The sequence below is a fragment of the Pagrus pagrus genome (genome assembly GCF_965226575.1).
Source record: "Pagrus pagrus genome assembly, chromosome: 1".
Taxonomy (NCBI): Eukaryota; Metazoa; Chordata; class Actinopteri; order Spariformes; family Sparidae; genus Pagrus; species Pagrus pagrus.
The window spans coordinates 27,049,873-27,071,813 of NC_140185.1; the positions used below are offsets into that span (position 1 = coordinate 27,049,873).

Consider the following 21,941-nt stretch of genomic DNA (forward strand, 5'->3'; position numbering starts at 1 on the left):
CCCCAGAGATACACACAAATCTTTTTTTGTAACATTTTGAACTTGAGCATCACACATGGATGCACACCATCTTGGGCATAGTCACATCTAATCTTTCAACTGACTTTGTTTGCAGTTGTGCCGCATCTAAAATTCACTTGTTGTAATGGCAATGAAGGAACTTCTAACTCTATAACTTTCAGTCTAATGAGCTCCTTTGCTAGTGATGCCATGGAGTAAAAAGTTAACTGTTTATTTTATATTTCTTGAACAATAAAAACATGTTTTTAACAAACCAACAGAACTAACACTTAAAATCTAGGCTAATCATTTGTGCAGATTGCTTTCTCCAAACACAGCTTTTCTCTTGCAAGATACATGGAAGGTGAAGTGATATAGAAGATGTAGATCAGGGTTCTCAGTCATCCATGTCATGGTAATTCTAAGTGCTATATCGTAGGCAGCTGGACTTGTGTCAGTTTCTCGAAGACGTTCTCATCCAAGAGGCTTCTTCAGTTCTGTTCTTCTACAGTTCAGTTCTACATAACTGAGAGGCCTCTTGGATGAGAGGTGACACTTCTTCAAGAAACTGATCCAAGTCCAGTTGCCTACGATACAGCAATAAAGATATAGAGGATGGTTACTACAATGTTTACAACTGTAGAAGTAAAACTGTATTCCTATATAGTATTGATTAAACTGCCTCATAACTGCAGGTCGTCTATAGAGAGCCACAAGCACTTAAACCTAACACCACAGTCCAACAAAAAGCACAAAAAAGTTTGGACAGATGTCAAGTTCACCTTCAGGTGAGAGCTGCATTTAATTTTAATAAAATATTCAGACTTTGAAACGTAGGATCCAAAAACCTCTCTGAACTCCAGAATTTCATTCTGCATTCAGGCGAACACGCTATTTGGAATCTCATTTTTATGTTCACACTTCTGCTTTTTCCTCTAAGGCCGGCATGACTTTCTAATTATTACAACTGTACACTTGTCGAAAGGCTGAAAATGATCACCACACAGTTTTACTAGTACTGTATGCTACCGGTGTTCCTCTTTTGTCACCTTTTCTTAAAATATAAAAGCTGGTGTAGAGGTTAAAAAAGGACCATCTGCACACAAATAAAGTATCTGCTTTTCTTCTAGAGGAGAACACAGCCTTAATTAGTGAACTGTTGCTACTGTGTGTCCTCCTCTAACCTCTATGGTTTTGGACTATCATAATCTCTTTACCAGTACATTCATTACACTGATACTTTTGTTGTGTTGTTGTTTATCACAGTAGTCCATTCATCGTAAATGAAAAATTCAACCACATATTACCTACCATATTTCAGCAAACACAGAGGTCATCAGTCACCAGTCCTGTGCAAATCAGCATGTCTGTGATTTCTGGTTGTGTTTGTTTTTTTTAAACATCTGTTTTCTGTTGTCAGACAACTGAACAAATAAGACATTTTGACCACTGCTCAGGATGTGTTTAACAGCAGTCAACAGCTGTGCTTTCAGATTTGCTATATTGATGTTTAAAAGGGATGAAAGAGAAGGTTAGGAGCAGCACAAGGTTGTCATATACAAGCACAGCCACGAAGAATCCCTTACTTGATCTAAATGAGCTGAAGATGTGTATTTATGCTTGTAAGAAGTGTATAGAGGGAAATGCAACTATCTTAATAATGTGGCAGCTGAAGTACATTTGCTTTGCTTCTTTAGGTTGATGTTACACATACCCTTGACATATCCACATGTGGAAAAATCATTTGTAATTAGATTATACCTCTTAATGTCCCTGTTTGATTTTTTTTGTCAAGGGAAATTAAAGGCTATTATATTTCACTTACCAGTAATTTACTTAATTTTGGGGTGAAAATAGGATCTCTAGTGACTATCAGTCATCTGTGATTTGATCTTGTGAAGTAGTCGGCCTTAACTGAAAACGTGAAACGAGTGGAAAGAATCAGTTTGCCATTAGAGGGGTGTCAAAGTTTTAAAAAAAAAAGAAAGAAAGAAAGAAAGAGGAAACAATACTCACTGGAACCATTTTACAAGCCACATTCAGTATTTAATAATAATAATCTGCCTCTTTCCCTTGGATGGCACTGATGTGTTAAAGTTTTAAGGTGTGAGACAGAACCAGAGTTAGAAACTCCGGCAGCGAGCACAGAGAGAAACTGAAAGCATGACTGAGAGTCAGAGAGAGGCTCGCTTAAATGACAGTAAGAGAGCACTTTCTGTCTCGAAGATTTTCACAGAGATTTTATAAGCTCTGCTTAACATCAGAGAGAGAAACACAGAGGATAAAATGGGGGCATAGAGATATGAAAATGCTACAGACATCTTTTATCTCTGCCCCCCCCAATTCCCATTAGGCTATTACAGTGCAATTGAACTGCATTGAATTGTAACTGGTCGTAAGAGATAAGAAATCCCCATAAAAGAAATCTTAACTTGGGGGGTCCCGTGTCACATTATCAGATAAAATCCATCGTTTATACTAAAGTACACATTTCCGAAGGTCACTGAATGTAGTACTGACCACTGAGGTCAGCAAAGTGATGATGATGAATGAATGCACAATGGTAATGTGCGAGACCAATTACAGGGAGAACGTGACTGAGAACATTTAGTAAATATATATTTTATTAAAAAAAATCTATGTTTCCTGTGTGATTTACATTCTCTGTCCAGCCTGCAGACTTGGGTTTAACATAAACTACAATGTGTGTCTGTGTGACTTTAAAAACACTATTTCTGGAAGAATATTGAGCAGGAAATTCAATACCACTACAGCATCTGTAGCCTCGCATTATCTCCTTCATGAATCATCATCTTAAGTGGTTAATGGCAGCCATGCTATCCCACCTGTCTGAGTGGGACGGCCTCCCGGATTAGGACTCAATTTAGAGTAGCACCAGTGGAAAAATGACAAGTCACTAAACCGGCCTCAAACCTGAATGGTAAGCCATGAATTACATACACTAAGTGTGTCCTGATTCAAGGTCTGGATCTGATGAGAGATGTGGCCTATAAGGTAGGTCCTGAAAGCCCGAATGAACCACCAAAGACAGACGTGCCCGAGCCTCCAAGAGAGCAAAACTAATGGTGCATTTTAAATGCATTCTTATGTTATATATTAATGTGCATTATTATGAAAAGCATAATCCTCTATTCCTATAGTTTTACTGTCCTTGCATGCCAAGACAAACAATAAACCCTTAAAACTTAGATCCTAATGGTAGTTGAAAACCTTTATCTAAAGGACTGATATACACGGAGAACAGATGCAGTGTGACGTTTGTGCCGCAATATGCCTGCGACAGAGCCCGTCCATTATAATCAACTCGGGCATTGCGTTGCTTATCTGTATTTCTACATGGCTGGTCTTTCTCCACATGTGTCTACATGGCCCTCGAACAGGTAACTTAATAGAACTGGTTAAAAATAATCAAAGTTGCTGAATACTTAATTGCACCAGAGGCAGAGTTAAAACAAGTTAGTTAATTAATTCAGTCGCAGTTAATATAGCCTTCGCTCCCAAACCCTGCATAACCAACTGCATTATAAAAATCAATCAAATAGCAGCAGTGGATTTTGGAAAAATCTAAAAAAGAAAAAGGAATGAAAATTCAAATTGATGTAGTTAATGTGATTTATTTTTAAGGAGTTGATTTATTCAATTTGATTTTCTTCTGCAAAAAAGAAGTGATAATTTAAAGCTACATTATGAAACAACGGTATGCGCTCCTACTCTGCCGACCAGAAAAGGGAAATTACCTGGGAATTCTCTGGTTGGACACTACGAAAGATAACATCAATGAATGGCTACATTTTGAATGAACACACGACAGATATTTGTTAGAGGGTTGCAGGGTGTGGTCAATTTTCACTTTCTCATGCCACTTTTACACCTAAACTAACGTGTATAGCGTGCAGGTTTTATAAACGTCTTATAAACCCTGTTTTTTTCATCACAAATGTGCCTGAAAAAAAGGTAGCAGCAGAAGGCAGCAGATCATATACCTCATCAGGGTACATCCAACAGACATCAAACTTTTAAAAAGACTTTATCAGTAACATTCTGAATTAGATGCATTGTTTGATTCCAGAGCCGATGAGGGAAGTAGCTATGAGCGAGACATCACGCTTTGTTTACCATCTCTGTTGAGAGTTGCACATGCGCAGTACCGATCAGGCAGCTGGCAAGGCTCAGGTAGCCGCCACTGACGATGTAGGAGTGGTTCCTGTCATAACTTTTACTTTAATCTCTCGTTCAAACACAGCACTGACTGAGCAATGTTTGAGCGCTGCTTAAAGGAGAAAAAAAGTATCAACAAACCAAGGGGCAAAAATGTTACGTATCCATCCGACTCTTGTGTTTCCATCACAGCCGATTAACACCCACGGCTACTACAGAGTCATCTTAGGCAGGGGTGAGTGCCGGCAAAATGACACAAGCTCCAGATGTTAGTGGGTTTTTTGTCCAGTTTACAAGGGTATTAGTGACAATGCCAGATGAGATGTTACAAATGTTGCAAGTACCATTTCTGCACAATTAATAGTTACAATTAGGTCAACAACTTGCTGAATACAAGCACCATTGCAGGAACAGCTCTACTGCAAAACATCACATTAAAAAACAGAAGGTGCTTCGGCATGATATATTCTCTTTAGACATGCATTTCAGGGAGAAAACTTGTGGCTGTCTCAACTCTTGGACAGTGGTGCTGAACTTAAGACAGTCTTTCCCTGGAGTGGATTTCTTTGTGCAGAGAAAAACCACATAAGTTGCCTGAGTCTTCAGAAACGGCAAGTGTGAAGTGTGAATGCTGATGTACACAGTTTTGGCAGAAAACTATTCACGGTCAACTCAACTCTGAATATGGTCTGATATCTTTCGCTAAAGACATGCCCAGTAGCCAGCAAAACAACACTGTGTCTGCGCTGAACATTTCCAAGGTGTGATGCGAGCATTTATCCCACCATCTGCTCTTAGTGACTGTGCTGAGAGTCCAGTTAGCCCAAAGAGACTGAGGATAGCACATAAAGGGGTGCTAAGTTCAAACCACTTAGATGTCATATTGACTTTACTGCATGGTGGGAAGTTGATTACACACTTACTACAAGCATGTGTGTGTGTGTAAGGGAGGGAAAGTGTGTGCCTTGGCTCCGACAACAAGCTTTGATGATGGTGGTATCACCCTTGAACACTCCTCTGCTGCCCCACCATGGGCGCAATCACACACACACACAAACACAAACACGCACATATACACACAGCAGGATAGTTGACATTGCTGTTTAGATCGATGTGGCTGACTACAGCTGGCGTCAGTAACAACAGCGTTATATGACACACTCCCACAGTGAAGAGCTTCCTATGGTGTACCAGTCAATATGGGTTAATGGTGTAACGGACTGCTTCTCCCTTTCCTTTCTCACCATCTCTCACTCTCACTGTCGGCCTTTCACTCTCTTTATCTCCACAGCGAGCGCACACACACACACACACACACACACACACACACACACACACACACACACACACACACAGATATACACAAACATGTAGCAGCACCTGACTGTCCAAGTAACAAATCCACCGGTAGCCCTTCCTTCCTTTAATGATTTGCTGTGTGTGCTCGAAGAAGATTCCCTGCTGAATCCATTGGCTTTGACTAAACTCGCCAACCTATTATTCTCAATGAAGGGCACACAGATACTGATAGGAGCGGGGGATAACAGATCGATAGCCAGCTAAAATAGACCATGCAATGGTAGCAGAGAAATGCACTAAATGTCAGTCATAATCATAATCATTGATATGCTGCCGGATAATAAAAATAACGCAGGTCTCTCAGAAAGGAAGGAAATGACATTTTCTATGTTTAATGTCTCATTTTTCTCAGGCAGTTTGTCGCAGCATCATTTCCACTTAAGACATGAAGGGATATTGCACGGTTTTATTCTTACTAACCTGACCCGCATACAGTAAACATCCGAAAAGAGAGCCCTTTTAATGTGTGCATTTAATGTGTTCATTTACACGTATGTGTGCAGGAGGCTCCGCTATTATATACATCAAAGCAAATTTTCAACAACATATTATGTTTACACCAAGCCCATTAATTTCAGTCATCTCAACCATTTCCACTTCAAACAGCTAATATTTTACATGTATATATAACCCATTTCATCAGTGTACACGCAACCCATTTCCTCAACAAGCTAATCAAAAGGAAATCCAAATGAATTTATTTTCCTTTGGAATGACTGAGACGTGTTTACTCTTTAAGTTTTCACTCTGATAAATGGAGCCTGTGTTGCTTGTTGCCAAAACTAAGCTCAATAATTCGCTGACCTAATGAAAGCAGTTATTATGTGAATCTATAATGGCTTAACACAGAACACAGGCGTTTCCCTACATCAGCAGCTATGCTGTGTTCAGCAGAAATGTGTACTGATCATTACTGTTGATTAAACTACCCATTGGATTCAAAAGGATAATGACCAGGGTATTGTGTGATAACGAGTTTAGGAAACACTGAATGAGAAAGACGTCTTATGCAGCTTTCAGGCAGATTGTGAGCGGATGGTAAAATCCTGTTTTCGATATTAAAAATACATTTCTCTCTATGGATACATACAAAAACAGCTTGAGCACATTCGTTCATGATCTCTGAACCACGATAAGTGAGCTCCCCGAAGCTTCTAGTTGATCGTTCTTTATTAAGCAGACTGGATTTATCTTCCGATAGCAAAGTATAGCAGCAGGCTGCTCGACTGTCATTCAAACAGGGGGATTTCCACGGTCAAGATATAGAGTATGAGATTAGAAATTCATTCAAGCTGTGTATTGAGACACCAAAATTCAAAAATTAAAGGACAATCCTCACTGAAAGCACTCTTGACAGTAGCCACTCATTATTCTCATAGAACAGAAAGTCTTCCAAAACAGATTGCTGACAAACACACAACAGGGGACCCTGCGAGTTTTTTAATGCTCCTTAGCTTGCTGTTGTTCTTAGCAAAGGGTAAACGCCACAGGATGTCCTTTCAATCACAATCTCCTGCTTTCTACATCATATGTTCATAACGCTATCTGCAGTGATTGATCAAGCACTCCTGTTTCTATTTGAGCTGTCATGATACGTGTGGTTTGCCCACCCTCCATTGTCGTGGGGAAAAACAATACATGACTCAATAAACTAAAACTAATTCTGTTTTTTTTCCGTCCCTGTATACTCTGCACTTCTCCTACTTCGAAACTATTTTTGTCCAGTAAATTTCTGATGTTACTCAGCATGATGAAGACAGTTTGACCTGTCACTGTCCTCTCAGCTCCTGAGGAGCTGCTGCTGACAGGACAGCTGCTTCTGAGGACATGACGGACAAACGTAGGCTGGAGTCTGTGCTGATTAAACAGATGGATGATCACACACCACGCTTTGCTTTTGATGTGAAGAGTCTTTGTTTAGATTTTACATATTTTCCCAGCAGCAATCAACCAGCTAACAAGTTAAAGGAGACATACTATACTTATTTTCAGGTTCATGATTTTATTTTGTGTTACTTACTACTAATAATAGGTGTACATGCTTTAATGCTCAAAAAGACCATCAGTTTTCTCAGAACCCGCCCTCAAGGCATTAATTATGAATGTGTGACAAGGTGACGTAGTGTGATGTAAAGAAATTATGGGATTTAAGGCAAGACTACTGATGAGGCACTTCAGGAGCAGTGTTTTCTGTGGGAAAGAGGAGCTTCTCTATGTGAGGACATCTTTTACATGCACAAGAACTGACAATGAGGGAAAGGGAAAAAAACGTAAACGCATAATAGGTCTCCTCTAAATAATGTATAAGTGAATAAATCTATCTATAAATATATTTAATAATTAATGTCAGTTTAAATAGTGGCTCTATAAAATAATATCTATACCTATATCTGTATTTATATATGTGTGTGTGTGTATATATATATATATATACATAAATCTCCAATTAACAATGTTGTTGTTTATCATGACTTCAAAAATCTGATACCATGAATTCAAAATAACTCATCTAAATAGGTTTTTGTCAGTCTGACAATATTACATAGCTTATATTCATATTATGTCACAACTCCCATCTACCCTAGCGCAATTTTCTGCAATGGCTATTTGCAGCCCGCTGAGATTCAGTAAGGCGAAACTCTGTGAAATAAAGGCACCACTAAGAAAACTATCTGGCTGGAGGCATCGGAAAAAACTCTAGATGAATAAATCTTTCTTATGTGTAACATCATGTCTGAGGACCCAAAATCCCAGAGCAGGAGGCTGCGATCTTTTTGCATCTCGTCCAATGGTTGGTGGCTACAGGGCTCTCGCCACAGTCTGTGCAAAGCCTTGCATCAAGTCAGCAAGATTTGGAAGCTCCTAGAAGTGTTCCTAATGGATTCTACACAAGTCTGCACAGCAGAGAGAGGGTGAGAGAGGGAGAGAGGTGTGGAGGGCCGAGAGAGAGAGAAACGGTGCAAATGCCAACACCAAAGGGAATGAACTTCCTGCAATTTTACAGATATACACACATTCAGGCATGGGCACGCACACATTACATGTTGTAATGCAGTGTCAAAGTGATACCCCGTAATAACCTATACATGGTGACATGGTAAGTATTGCCATAACAACAAGAATGGGAGGAAAAAGCTAAAATACCCGTGACCTGTAACACATGCAGTGGAACATGTACACACACACACACACACACACACACACACACACACACACACACACAATCTTTCTTCCCTCTTCTCCTCTGTATCCACATCTTCTTATCTTTAATCTCCCTCTATTGCGCTTCCAGAATGGTCCCTATACAATCTCCAACAGGCATGTAAGCATGTGTGTGCAAAAGTTACTGTTCTGTGTGTGAGCCTGTATATATATGTGTGTGTGTGTGTGTGTGTGTGTGTGTGTGTGCTTGTGTTTAATGTGCAGAGTCCCTTTAAAGGGTTTCCAAGTCATGTTTTTCACAGAAGTCCCTCAACAGGAGAGGAAACTCTGCAGCTAGCCTAGGGACTGAAAAACGCACACTCGGCCTCTTTCTCTTAAAGCCTGTGTGTGTGTGTGTGTGTGTGTGTGCGTGCGTGCGTGTGTGTGTGCATGCACGCGTGTGTGTTTGGAGAGAGTGGGTGTGGGAGGTTGAGACTTTGAGGATGCTTTTTCTACTTTATCATTAAGTTAAATGTAGTGCTGGGAGTCAATAATCTTTTTTTCTCTCTTGCTCAACAGACACGCATGCACACTCTCTCCAACTATTGTAGTGCATATTGTACATAATAATCAGTTTATAATTAATAGGCCTCTTTAATTAGAGCAGTTCTCTTGTATTCTCAGTTAAAAGATCTTTTCTCCTGAAAATAATGAGTTTTATGGTCATTTGTATACTGGTCTTAAATAGCATTAACATATTTGTTCAATATAAATATTAACATATTTGTTAATACAATGAGATGTGCCATTAAGTAGAAATGTAATCTTCATTACTGTGTCGCATTTATATTGTATTATACATCTCCAGTAATTTTAAACTAAAAGAGAATGTCATGAAGGTTGTACTCTTGAATACAGTTAACATATTATATATGTTATATTATTACAGTAATAAGCACAATAGCTGCACTGACGCATATTTCCTGACATATATAAATTGATTCACAAGTGATACAATCTGAAGGATGCTCTACAGTCAGGAAGTAGGCCGCCACTCATGTCTGTTTCATGCTTTGTGTCCAGAAAGGCCTTGTATCCTTGAGTTTCTTCTTGTAGGTAGCAACACTTGACGAATGCACAGGGGAAGTGCTGGTCCTGCTTCTTGTTGCTAAGCGACAATGGCAAACTCATTTGAGTTCAAAGTTTAAATATTTATAACTTTAGCATTTGGCACCATCGCTGCTAAACACATGCTAAGCTCCCAACTCCAGCTGGAATGTGAACCAAGGCATCTTCTACATTTTAAAAACTCCAGCATCCTGGAGAGAGGGGCCCTCGTGGACACACAGCCGAGGGCTTTATCTTTATCGTTCCAACAAATCCATAGCTATGGCTGCGGGTTTAACTCCTGATAAAGCAGCTCCGACTGATTCTGGACGACAGAAGCAACGGATATAAATATTCTAAAGTTTTTCATGGCTTTTTGTTTTGCTGGGGGAACAGACGGAGACGATGGTGGGGGAGATGGTAGAATTACATGTGACAAAAAAATCATCCATCTGGACCGAGATTCATCTGAACACAAAATACCATCAGAACCCCATCACTGTTAATAAAAGATGAGGGAAGCACTTCAAATCCTCCTCTTTTTAATTTGATAATGATGTTGTGTATGATGTTTGTCCTCTACAGTAACAAAGTAATGGCGTAGACTAATGTTGTCGCGATACAATAGTGTTAAACTACATACATACATACAATACTAGTGTAAAAAAAACGACACTCAGTACCTCTTTCAACACCACAGCAGAAAGAAGTCCATGGCGCACAAAAACATTCGTAAAATTAATAATACTACCTTGTTAGCCAACACATACATTATGTTGTTATAATTGTTTTTAGTTTAATTTGTAATTTCTCTAATATTACTTCACGTTATGGAGTCAAAACAGAGACAGACACATTAGATCAGTTTGACCAAACCTCCAGCCTTCTTTTGTAATATGTGGGACAATTAGGCGTAAAACAAACAGCTTATTGTTGGGACAATGATGAGGACATACATTTCTATAAATTGTTACGTAGAGTAGAGCCCCCTTTACTGACAATATTCGTACATTTATTAAACATTGCCTCTCTCAAGTCTCTGAAGGGATCAGGGTGCCGGTGCAATTTCTAGCCCTGGCTAGCTCTAGCTTGCTTCTTGAATGAAAGTGACAGGTCGCTTGCTGGCTGTCCTGACATCTTCTCTCATAGTACTGCCTTGCTTGTGCCTTGGCCCCCAGTGACTTGGTGAATTCGTTGCCGGGGAGAAAGCCCCAACAGCCGCAGATTGAGGAACTGCTGATTTTATTCCCCATTGTTTCCTGTTTACAGCCTTCAGTTGAAAATCTGATTGTAGATGTGTGGTTTTTTTCATAACTTAGTACTATTAATACTATCAAATGTATAATTAATAGAGAATGGAATCGTTTTCAACACGACATCAAAAAAAAGTATTCAAGTATTTATACTTTTGATGAAGAAAATAGAAAAATAGACACAAGATCCCCCCCTCCCCCCCGTCTGTTTATTTACCCCTCCCTCATCCTGCTAGCCATCTTTCTCTAAACCTCTCTCTCTGTCTGTCGCTCTCTCTGCTTCAGGGGAAATTAATTGATGATTATCTTGTCTTGAAGAGCTGGTTTGCAAACTTGCTTTTTTATCAGCGAGGCCTTGCTTTCCACCACTTATAGCTTCATTTGACCCTCTCTCTCTCTCTCTCTCTCTCTCTCTCTCTCTCTCTCGGGCAACTGGGGTCTTATCAGTTACCTATGTGTTCAGACTTATGGTTCAATTTGGCTTCCTTTTAATAAAGGATAGAACAGAGAAAAGATTTGTTAACAGAACTTGCTTTGTTAACTGAGAGGAGCTGACAGACAGACAGGGGAGACGGGTTGTTAAGGCCAATAAAAAGACGGGGCTGAATAGATTCTTTGTTAGTGTGAATTAGTTTAAATGAACAAAAGCAGAGAAAGAGGAAGAGGAAAAAAAGAAGATGTTGAGATTGTCTAATGATTTTGAATTCATATTTTTTCAATGCAAAACTGTTATTCGTCTAGTTCAGCTCATACAGAGTTCAGTTTAGTGATGTTTTTGTGCTTTTGTTTTTGATTTTGTCACTGGGAAATTTGATTGCAGCATGAAGTCATTGCTTCTACGTGGACAACAGCTGAAACACAAAGACACAAATATTGAAGATAGCCAAAACATCAATAGCAAGCCAGGAAGGGGTTTTGGAGGTACGGTTTTAAACACTATAATCAGAGCAAAGGCTGTTTATAAGGAAAAATTGTTACTAAAAAATGATGAAAACAAAAAAGCTCAGAAATGTAAGCTTCACAGGCACTGAGAGGATATGCCAGTTTAGTGATTGGTAACCAACAATACTATGACAGTATGACCGAATCCAAACGTTGCTGGACCTGAGTCATCGTGGACTCTGGTCATATGATGAAATGGGTTCACTGTTATCTTTGCAACTCTGCAGAGGCGTTGAGCCACGATGGGATGAAACTTCAGATCTCAATCTTCAGTAATGAATTCAGTCGTGACCTTGTAACCTATCAACAAGTATTTTTATGATCAGTTCTTAAAAGTATTTAGATTTCTGATGAGCAATTCATGCAAGATGTTTGCAGGGTCTCCTGCTTTACATAGCATAACAGACACAGAGAAGGAAAAATGCAACAGCTTAAAGGTCCCATATTATGAAAAACACGTTTTCTCTGGTCTCTACATGTATAAACTGGTCCTCCCTGAGCCTACCAACTCCCAGGATGAGGAAAGCAAACGAGTACTGCATGGTCTCTGCAGCCCACCCACTGGTAAAACGGGGCTCCTACAGGCTGTTCAGATTCAGCTCATAGGCCGGGCTCCTCTGCGCGGAAACACTCCCCCTCCCCCCGGAGATATCCGAGAAGGGGGGCGTTCATCCCCGAGGTGAAGGTCGGTGTGTCCAGCGGTAAGATAGCAGTGTTTCGCAATGTCGTCGCTCAGAGCTAGACACGCAAATTGCTCTGTTGTTGGTTGTAAAAATCAACGTAAGTGCCTTTATTCTGTCCCAGCTACAGAAGAACAGAAGAGACAGTGGTTGCGTTTCATTTTTAACGACAACGTGCCGGCTACGGTTCCTGTAAGTCTGTTTGTGTGTGCTAACTGCTTCACATCGGACTGCTTCAGTAACAAGAGTCAGTACAAAGCTGGCTTTGCCTCGACACTGACCCTCGTAAAAGGATCAGTCCCAACCATACGGGACCCAGCAACTGCACCCGAGCCACAGGTAAGTGTCGCCACGTTTTGATAATATTTACAGTTGTCTACGAGTTTGGTGACGTCAGCTTGAAATTGGCTAACTAGTTAGCTCCGCTTCGGTCCGCTATGCAACGGCGGTTGAAGCGAGTTTAATTTTAATAATATTACGAGGGAGTTTGGTTGTCACAGTAAAAAGTCTGGCAACATGTGCAGACTGGAGACAGAGACTATGCGATCAGTGTCCAAGAGTTTGGAGACTGTGTTGGAGACAAACACAGCTTTCGCTAGCTGTTTTTAGACGTTACCTGTTGCAGGTCAGTGGGGGATGGGAGCCGGGTGGTTGTGTTGGGGAGTCCTGCTGCAGCCGCAGAGTCTGTATTTTTCTGAGCCTCTCCTTCTGGGTCCGATTCTGGGTCAAACTGGTGTGGTTGAACGACAGCATCTCAGCGAGCCATAGCGATACATCCACCGTAAACATTAGCGCATGCTACCGGTAGCGTGAACGGCATCCTCTCCGTGACAGTGGCGCGTAGCAGGCAAGGCACGCGCTGACAGACGGAGCTCAGTAGCATTAAAGGTGCAGGCACAGAAACAGCTGCTCTCAGCAGAGCTCACTTGAGCCACTTTCAGACAGCTGAGTTTCAGGACCACTGATGGGTTTGGGGCAATACATTTGAATACAGTGTTGTTGGACCTCTGACAGCTGTGTGAAAAAACAGTATAATATGGGACCTTTAAAGGTTGATATACACACTAAAACTTTCCCTTTACTGAACATGAATATTAAAGCACTCAACTCAGGACCCTCACAATAAAGGTGAGCCCACTGTTTTTCTACAAAGTTGCAAAACAAACCTTGCCTGTCAAACTCTGCAGATTCTAAGAAGCATTAAAATCAGAATTCAATGGAGAGTCTGCTTTAGATCACAGTCACAGAGGTGCATCTCGCATAAGTTTTTCTCTGTGCCAGGATTTTTATTGATCTACTTGAGAAGACTTTTTGTTTCACAAGTCAAAATGTCAGGACTTCATAACTGCATTTTGCACATACTGTTAAGTGTCACAATTTGTCCTCTGGCGGTATGTCTGCTTTTAATCATTCTTTCATTTTTCTGTCTTTATCTTTCTTCGTGTCATTATTGTTACTCAAGCTACCTTATTCTAAATTTCTAAATTTCCATTTGAAAGTGGGGGAAAGCTTATATTTTTTGATGCAACATAACGCACTCTAAAAATAAAATGTTTGACCTATTGCCAGCCCTATTGACCTATTAGTAAACCAGTAATGTTATGTTGTTTACTACAAAAATAGAGGACACTATCCGAATGGACAATCACAACACAACATCTGAGAAGTATTCTGGGTTTTACACCATAGATGGCGGTGTAACTAACAAAGATAAGGCTGTTTGTCAGCTTTGTACATAGCAGCAGTCTCAGATCCTACAAAGACAACAAATCTGCAGACTCACCTGCTAGCTTGCCACTCAAGTGAGGCAGCGCAGGAACCACAACAAGCGGAGCAAATTCAAGTGTACAACCTCATCTGACCGCCTACTGTTCGCTACACTCTGCTTCAGCAGATAGCGTCGTAGAAGCTCGTTAAAGGGCCATCATGAAGGAGTTAGCAAAATTCATATGCAAAAATATGCAGCCAATTGGTTCTCTACAATCATTTGGCAAGAGGGTTTTTAGGTCCTCTTGACTGAGAAGATGCAAAAAATCTAAAGACAAAAGGATTAAACAGCGGCCCTTCCCATAGACGGATAGACACTGCTGGGGTACAAGGTACAAATAATGAGATGATGTGTTAATGCACCTGTTATTAAAGTTAATGTTCAGAAGAAGAATGTGATGTGAGACAGGTGTAATGTTAAGTTAATAAAAATAAGAAACTCTAGTAAAGCTTACTGGTATAAAGTCACAGTAGAAAGCTCACCAGTTAGATACAAGAATGATCACATAACTGATAAGTGATCTTACATAAGCAAAAAAACCAAAGCCTTGAAAAAATAATGCCTTTTTTGTTGCATGAATGCAATGTTCTGTACACACACGCAATCATCTCGATAAACACATACATTGTTATTTCACACACGAGTACAGAACACAATGCAAAAAGAAAAAGATTAGACATTAGCAGAAAAACCCGTCAATTATACGCAAACATGCACACACCTCATACACATTCACATATGTGCACTCACACACACAAAATCACAACCGCTCCTGAGGCAACACACTTAAGAGTCCCCGCAGATGTGAAACGGAACAATGAAAAAAAAAATATATATACAAAAAAAGACAAAGTGCCTCCTGGAAAAAGGTTTAATAGCTGTCAGGTGTGCTTTCACCATTCACACATTCAGGAATATACACACACACAGATACACACAACAATATGCAGTTTACACAGACAGAGTAAGATAAAGGTGAAACGCACACACTCACACACGCATAGGGGAGTAAGTGTGTATATCTGGTCTCTTGAGTTTGTCTTTGATATTTAGAGTTCATGATTCATAGATGAACTCTTATGCAAGCGTAATGGAACACTGTGTGTGTGTGTGTGTGTGTGTGTGTTTTGTGTGTTTGAGTGTGTGCATGCATGTGTGTGTTTTCGGATGTGTGTGTGTGCATCTTCAAAAGGTCAGACTAAGCATTTGTGTCGCATCCCACCAGGCACGCAGACATGGAAAAGTCTTGTATACCACGCTCATAAAACACACGTAAGACACACAGCAAAACAACATGCAGCCAGGAAGTCAACACAGTAAGCAGTGATGTGAACATCAGCCCCTCAGTGTAGAAATAACAATACAGGACACACACATACATGAATAAAGAATATGTATACATACACAGTGAATACATTACAGAGGACCACGGATGACCGAGACAAAGGCTCTTGGCTGTGAGCCAACACATGAACATTTTAATCTCTTGAATTAGGAGCAGGCCTCAGCCATACATTTTCACTCCAGAAAAAGTGTGCCGCATGTATAGCACTGTTTGTTCAACTAATTTTTTGATCAAAAGAAGAACTAGCCCCCTAATTTCTCTGAGCTATAAATAGACAAACACAGTCCTTTAAAAACCTAACTTATTTCTCATTTCTGACCCCCGAAAAAACACCTACTGATTGATATGAAGACAAGGAATGATTAATAATCGACATCTGCGTGTCATCAAAGTCACTCCAAGTAACTGCAACCTTCCTGTCATTTGGATACCTTTCGATAAACTAAATAATATTTCTAAATGCAGCTCTTTTTGTGTACTTCATGCGATAGTCACTGTTAGTCACACACCATTTTCCAACATGGTTCAATCACTTTGCAGGTCACATTTGTCATCACTATTGACTATTTGTCATCATCTGTATCATAGCCACAGTTCATGCTACACGATGCACACACATACACTGTCTTACCTTCATATACAGCTTTGAAGCCCTGTGCACTGACGGCGAAGTCTGTGGTAAACCACAAGGCCAATATAGATCCACTGCTGACTATAGGGGAGGGCAGCATGAATCCTGACAACCTGAAAAAACAGAAAGAAGTCTTTGAGAAAACACATCTCTGAAACACAGCACGACAGTTAACTGTTGACTCCTGAAAGCCAACAATAAGGCAACATCGAATCTGAAAGCCTGAAACATAGAAAAACAAATTTGTACTTGACAAAAATATGACGGTGAGTTTTCAATGTGGATCCTGTTGATGTTCTGGTAAAGACTCCAGCCCTGAAGCCATGAAGACCCATGCTGGCCTGAGAACAGATTCCTTCAAGATCTTCCCTTTTGTGTTTTCCCTGACTCAGCGCTACACTCAGGTTTCATGCTGTCTGCTTCATTGAGGAAAAAGGAGAGCGAAGGGAGTGATTTTCCTGTTCTCTCTAAAAATGAATGCCATGAGTTTGATACATCTTTAAGCTACACCGCACAAAAGCAACTATCACTCCATGGTAACCAAACTTGTCATGAGCCCAAACACTATGAAATATAGAACAAGCCCAGCAAAGTAGAAACATACTCTATTTTGAGAATTTACACTAGAACAGTCAAACTAACGTGATAGATAAAGTCAGGTGTTGCAGGTTGTGCTGAAACAGCTCTTCGAGACTTAATTGAGAGGTGAAACGATTTGGGGAGGATTATGAACAAGCAAACAAAACGGAAAGAGCTGAAATTGAACGAGATGAGTAGTCTCGACTAAATAAAGTAAATGAAATCTGTTTATCTAATGAAGAAACATCTATACTAATATCTGGCATTCATGCTTGAATGGCTAACATGGAATCAAATCATTTCAAGGAGAGCTAAATAGATGAACTCGCAGTCTCACTATCATAATACAGTGTACCTCAAAAAGATCCCGTCCACACATGTCTTATTAAGGCATACAAAACATTCTCCAATATGTGTCTGGCATAGTTTTTGCAGCAAAAAAGTATACATATCACTTTCAAATCCTTTGAATGGCACCTACTCCTTCTCCATGATTAAAAATCACAGAATATATGCATATGCAAATATTTTTCATTTCGCAAGCTTAACTGCCAATGACTGTGAAAACAGCCTTCTAGTGTCAAATATTCACCCGAGGGGACGGGAAGAAGAAGAAAAATGAATGGAGGGGGACTTTAAGTTGACGCTGTAAAACAATTAAAACCCAAACTTTAACAACATGTTTTTCAAACAGATGAATGAACAACAGTGAGTCTGTGCATGTTCGCCGGGTGTTGAACTCTGCTATGGTTGAGATTTTCATTGCCAGCACCCCTGGGTGCAGCCACAAAGTGGAGAGTTTGATGACCTGGGCTGCATTTGTGCCACTTAGAGTTATGTTGTTTCAGACCATGAACTTCACTGGGCTGGTTTGCAGCCAAGACTAAATGGTTAAAATGAGGATTAACACCTTCACGCCGCAAATATTAATGCGGTAAACTCAGAAAGTAGAAAATAAGGTCCCCAGAGTTTGGAGCTAGAAAGGTGACAGGGTCAAACAGTATGAAAATGTGTTGTCCTTTAAGGTCAGTTTGTTTATTCAGTCAAGAAAATGAAGAGATGTTTTCTTTCATAGTGCACCTTTAGGTTTATCATCTTTAATGCCACATGAGCTCAAAGTCATATATAAAAAGCTTTAAATCTTAAAGGTCCAGCCTGTCAGTTTCAGGGGGATATTTTGGCAGAATATAATATTCATAATTATGTGTATTTCTACAGTAGTCCAGAATGTAATAACCAAACAGAGAAAAAAGAATACCTGGGTTTTAACAGTATCTTTTTCAAATAGGTAAGAACAAGACTGATGTTGTAATGTCTTGTTTCTCTGGTAGTTGGACTGCAAGGTTTTCTAGGTGCAGCCAAAAAGTGTCAATTTTGATTATCCTTTACAGGTGACATTGCTCTGTTGGCTTTTCCAAACCATGACCTCCAGTGCACACTGGGCTGGTTTGCAGCTGGGGGTGAATGGTTAGCACTATATGAGGATTAGCACAGCAAAAATCTGAGGGTTTTGGTGCTCTGTTTGATATGGTGGATTGCCCCCTCTGGGTTGGGGGCATGTTGACTCCCCAAAAGAAGGTGAAGTTCTCATGCTCCCAGTAGGTCTACAGTGTGCCGTAATCCTCACCCCGAAGCTCTGGATGGCAAGAGTGAGAATGCACTTGCAAGGGTCCAAAATACATACATGGGATGTCTGAGCTCAGGGTGAGGAGGTCAGATTCTTAGAAGAAACTCTAAGCAGAACCACTCCTTCTTTGTAGTGAAAAGAGTCAGTTGAGACGATTTGGGAATCTGATCAGGATGCTTGTGGATGACGCCCCCATGTCTGACTGGGAGAGGACCTCGGGGCAGAACAAGACAGGACTAGAGGGAGTATATATTAAGTCTGGCCTGGGAACATGTATGCAGAATGTGGAAAGGAAAGGAGAAGGAGAGAAGTAGACGTCTTGCTTATTCCTACATTGCTGACTCTGACAAGCAGTGGCAAAAGTACAAATGATAAGTTTACAGATTTTGATTTATGTTAAGCTTCATTTCACATTTATGCACTTTATTCTGTCATTGTTAAGCAGTGCAGGAAATTAATAAGCAATTAGGACACCATTTTACTTTCAAGTGTCCACGACAGCAGGCATGCTGAAGTGCAGAGTTAAGTAGCTCTTGATGTATCCAAGTCAAGAGAACAACGATTTGAGGAAAAGATGGGACACAATAAATTGTCACTATGCAACAATGAAAGGGGAGGAGAGACAAAACCAAAGGAAATGAGAGGAGAGGTTAAAAATAAAGGAAAAAGAGAGCGCTGACCTAAAGCAGTGACGACAGTGAGTCTGCTTTCTGTATTGGTCACGGGCATTTTATGCGATTCACTGTTCATCATTTGAAAGGTCAGCCAGGTCAACTGAGAGGTGAGCTGAGGCGACACATAAAAGTGGGAAATGAAAGTGAGAAAGCAGAAAAGAGGCAGGCAAAAATATGGTTTGGAGAAAGAAAGGAGGATGGACAAAAAAAGAGTAAAAGGGGTTAAAGTCATTTAGCTACAGAGCAAGACAGAGGACAGTGGAAACAGAGAGAAATGAATATATTTAATTCAGGTGGCCTCAAAGCAAGGACACAAAGGACAGACAGGAACGGATGAAGGGAGCACACGGAAGGCGACAAACAGAAAGAGGGATGGAGGGAGGAGAGGAGAGAGAGGAGATTGAAGAAGGACAGGACGGAGAGGGGCGTGAGGTCTGTGGTGAGACGAGACAGGAGGAGAAGAGAGAAGTGAGATGGAGGAGAAATGTTTTGCTTTTTAGAAAATGTAAATGAGATTTTTAGTTTACTTTATTTAGCCACAGCGGTGTTTGGCACCTCAGATTTATCCTTTTTTATTTAACTGTATGCACTGAGTTTTGGGGTTATTTGTGTTAGAAGTATTTTGAGACTAAGCATACTGTTCCTGTGGTTAGGCTAATTAAATGCTGTGTGCTGCTTACACCAGTAGAGGGTAGGTAATGCTACACTTCTGTGAGCAAACTTAAGAAACAAGCAGTGAAATCTATGATCATTATTTTTCATTATACTGCACAATAAAATATTTGAGCTGATGTTTTGTCAAGTTATGTTGATTACAGATGCTGGTACTTGTGCAGCTGCTTCATAGTTTTTAGAGTAATAAAGACAAATCCAACTACATTTTAATGTTATTATTATTATTGTTATTATTATTATTATTGATTTAAAGAGCACTTTCAGAGAAAATCACATTCATTAATTGATCTTTTAACGGACCACATATTCACATACATGCTTGTTGGGACCTGGTAATACATGCAGCAATCAAGAAACTCATTTTGTGTGGAAACCCCTTTTATGCACTGTCTGGCTCACTTCTTCCAAAGGTCAAAACAGTCTCTTTTCCAACCTTTTCTGATTTTCTTATGTATAAAACTTAGTACAGCATAGTTTGGCACATTTAAGTCCAAAGATACATTGACTCCAAAATGACAATTCAGCCTTTATCTACTCACCCTCATGCTGATGGAAACATTTCTGGAGCTTCACATCAAAAACTACATCGTAGCATTCTCCTAAACAACTGAAGCTGATGGGCCTTGCTTTTAAAATGTGAAAATGTATAAAAAGAAACCCCAGATTAATTTAAAAAGACATTATTTAGAACCTCGACGCATGGTCGGGCTCGTGCCTACTTTAGACCGGGTGTGCACTGGTGCTCTTAGCTTGGCAGCTACAGTGAAGACCTAGGCCTTTAAAAAGGTGTAAATAACTTAGTAGATAATGACTGAAATTTCATGTTTGGGTGAACTTATTTCTGAAGTGCTGTCAAAATAGTGTTACTTAGCTAACAATCCATGGGATTCGGTAGCCTTTTTCCAGTTGAAGTGATTTCAATTGTAGCACTGTTTAATTACAGGTCATTTAGCTAATTATGCACTCAGTATATTACATCTGACTAAAGCAAATGCAGAAAGGTGCTTCTCCTATTTAGCTTAAAACCATAACAAAATGATAATACAAATGTCTGTCAATAACAACACCTCTAAAATACAGTTTCAACAAACAGACATCATAATCTGCATGATAATAGTAAATATTGCAGGACTGTTCTATTAGATTACATTGTTTTAGCTAGGTTTGCCTAAAAACTGGCAACTGAATGTACATTGTGGTCATACAGTAGATGCCATAGCACCACAACGTCTCTGTTTATCATGTAATGCTATAATGCTAAGTCAGTTAATGTGAGCTTTCTGCTTATATCTGCATTTTTGTTAAATGCAGTTATTATATATATATTGATTTTAGGATTCTGTGGATTGCATGTGATTGGCCTTTCTACTTCTACCTCTTGTGAGTGAACCATTGTCTACTTTTTCAGGCTGTGTGCAGCATTTTCAGTGCGCCTTCTATTTTTCTCAACCAGAAAGAGAACTGCCCCGTCGCAGGCTGCAATAAATCACCTTGGTGGCCCACAGGGGACAGATGTTGCATTCCCACATTAATATTTCACCACTCAACAAATAAAATGTGAATAAAGTGAAATGGGTATAACTAATTATCGGGTGCTCCTATATTTTTAATTTCACGGGCATGCGAACTTCCGAGGGTATTTTTGCTTTAGGCCAAGGTTAATTTTTGACACTGGTCGGAGATTAAGAGAGAGTTTGGCTGGGACTCTATTGATCACAGAGGTACTGGCTGCATTAAGGAGCTACCATGTCTGCTACTGAAAACTGCAAAGTAAAAAAGTGTTTGTGACGGGCCTATAACAATCTCTGGCATTTAACACAGATAGAGATTTACCCTCAAACTAGTTTATTAATAAATTATATTGATTAGAAAAACATGTCACATTACCGCATTCCACACATACTCATAGGAATGGTTATAAATCATCATAAGCAGTCCGAAATGTACTTGTTAAACAAAATGGAGAGCATAAACCCAGACT

General features: G+C 39.9%; 1 protein-coding gene across 3 annotated transcripts in view; it reads right to left on the bottom strand.

The window, feature by feature from the left end:
• The window catches only part of LOC311273248 (CUB and sushi domain-containing protein 1-like), a 396,934-nt gene that overhangs the window by 240,583 nt on the left and 134,410 nt on the right, over positions 1-21,941 (bottom strand). For 2 of the 3 annotated variants that reach the window (XM_084380198.1, XM_084380197.1), the window contains exon 3: positions 16,406-16,518. In XM_084380198.1, the coding sequence (XP_084236324.1) occupies positions 16,406-16,518 (113 nt within the window). Of the gene's footprint in view, positions 1-13,277; positions 13,471-16,405; positions 16,519-21,941 lie in introns of those variants that run through there. The other variant, XM_084380199.1, reaches the window with a different exon arrangement.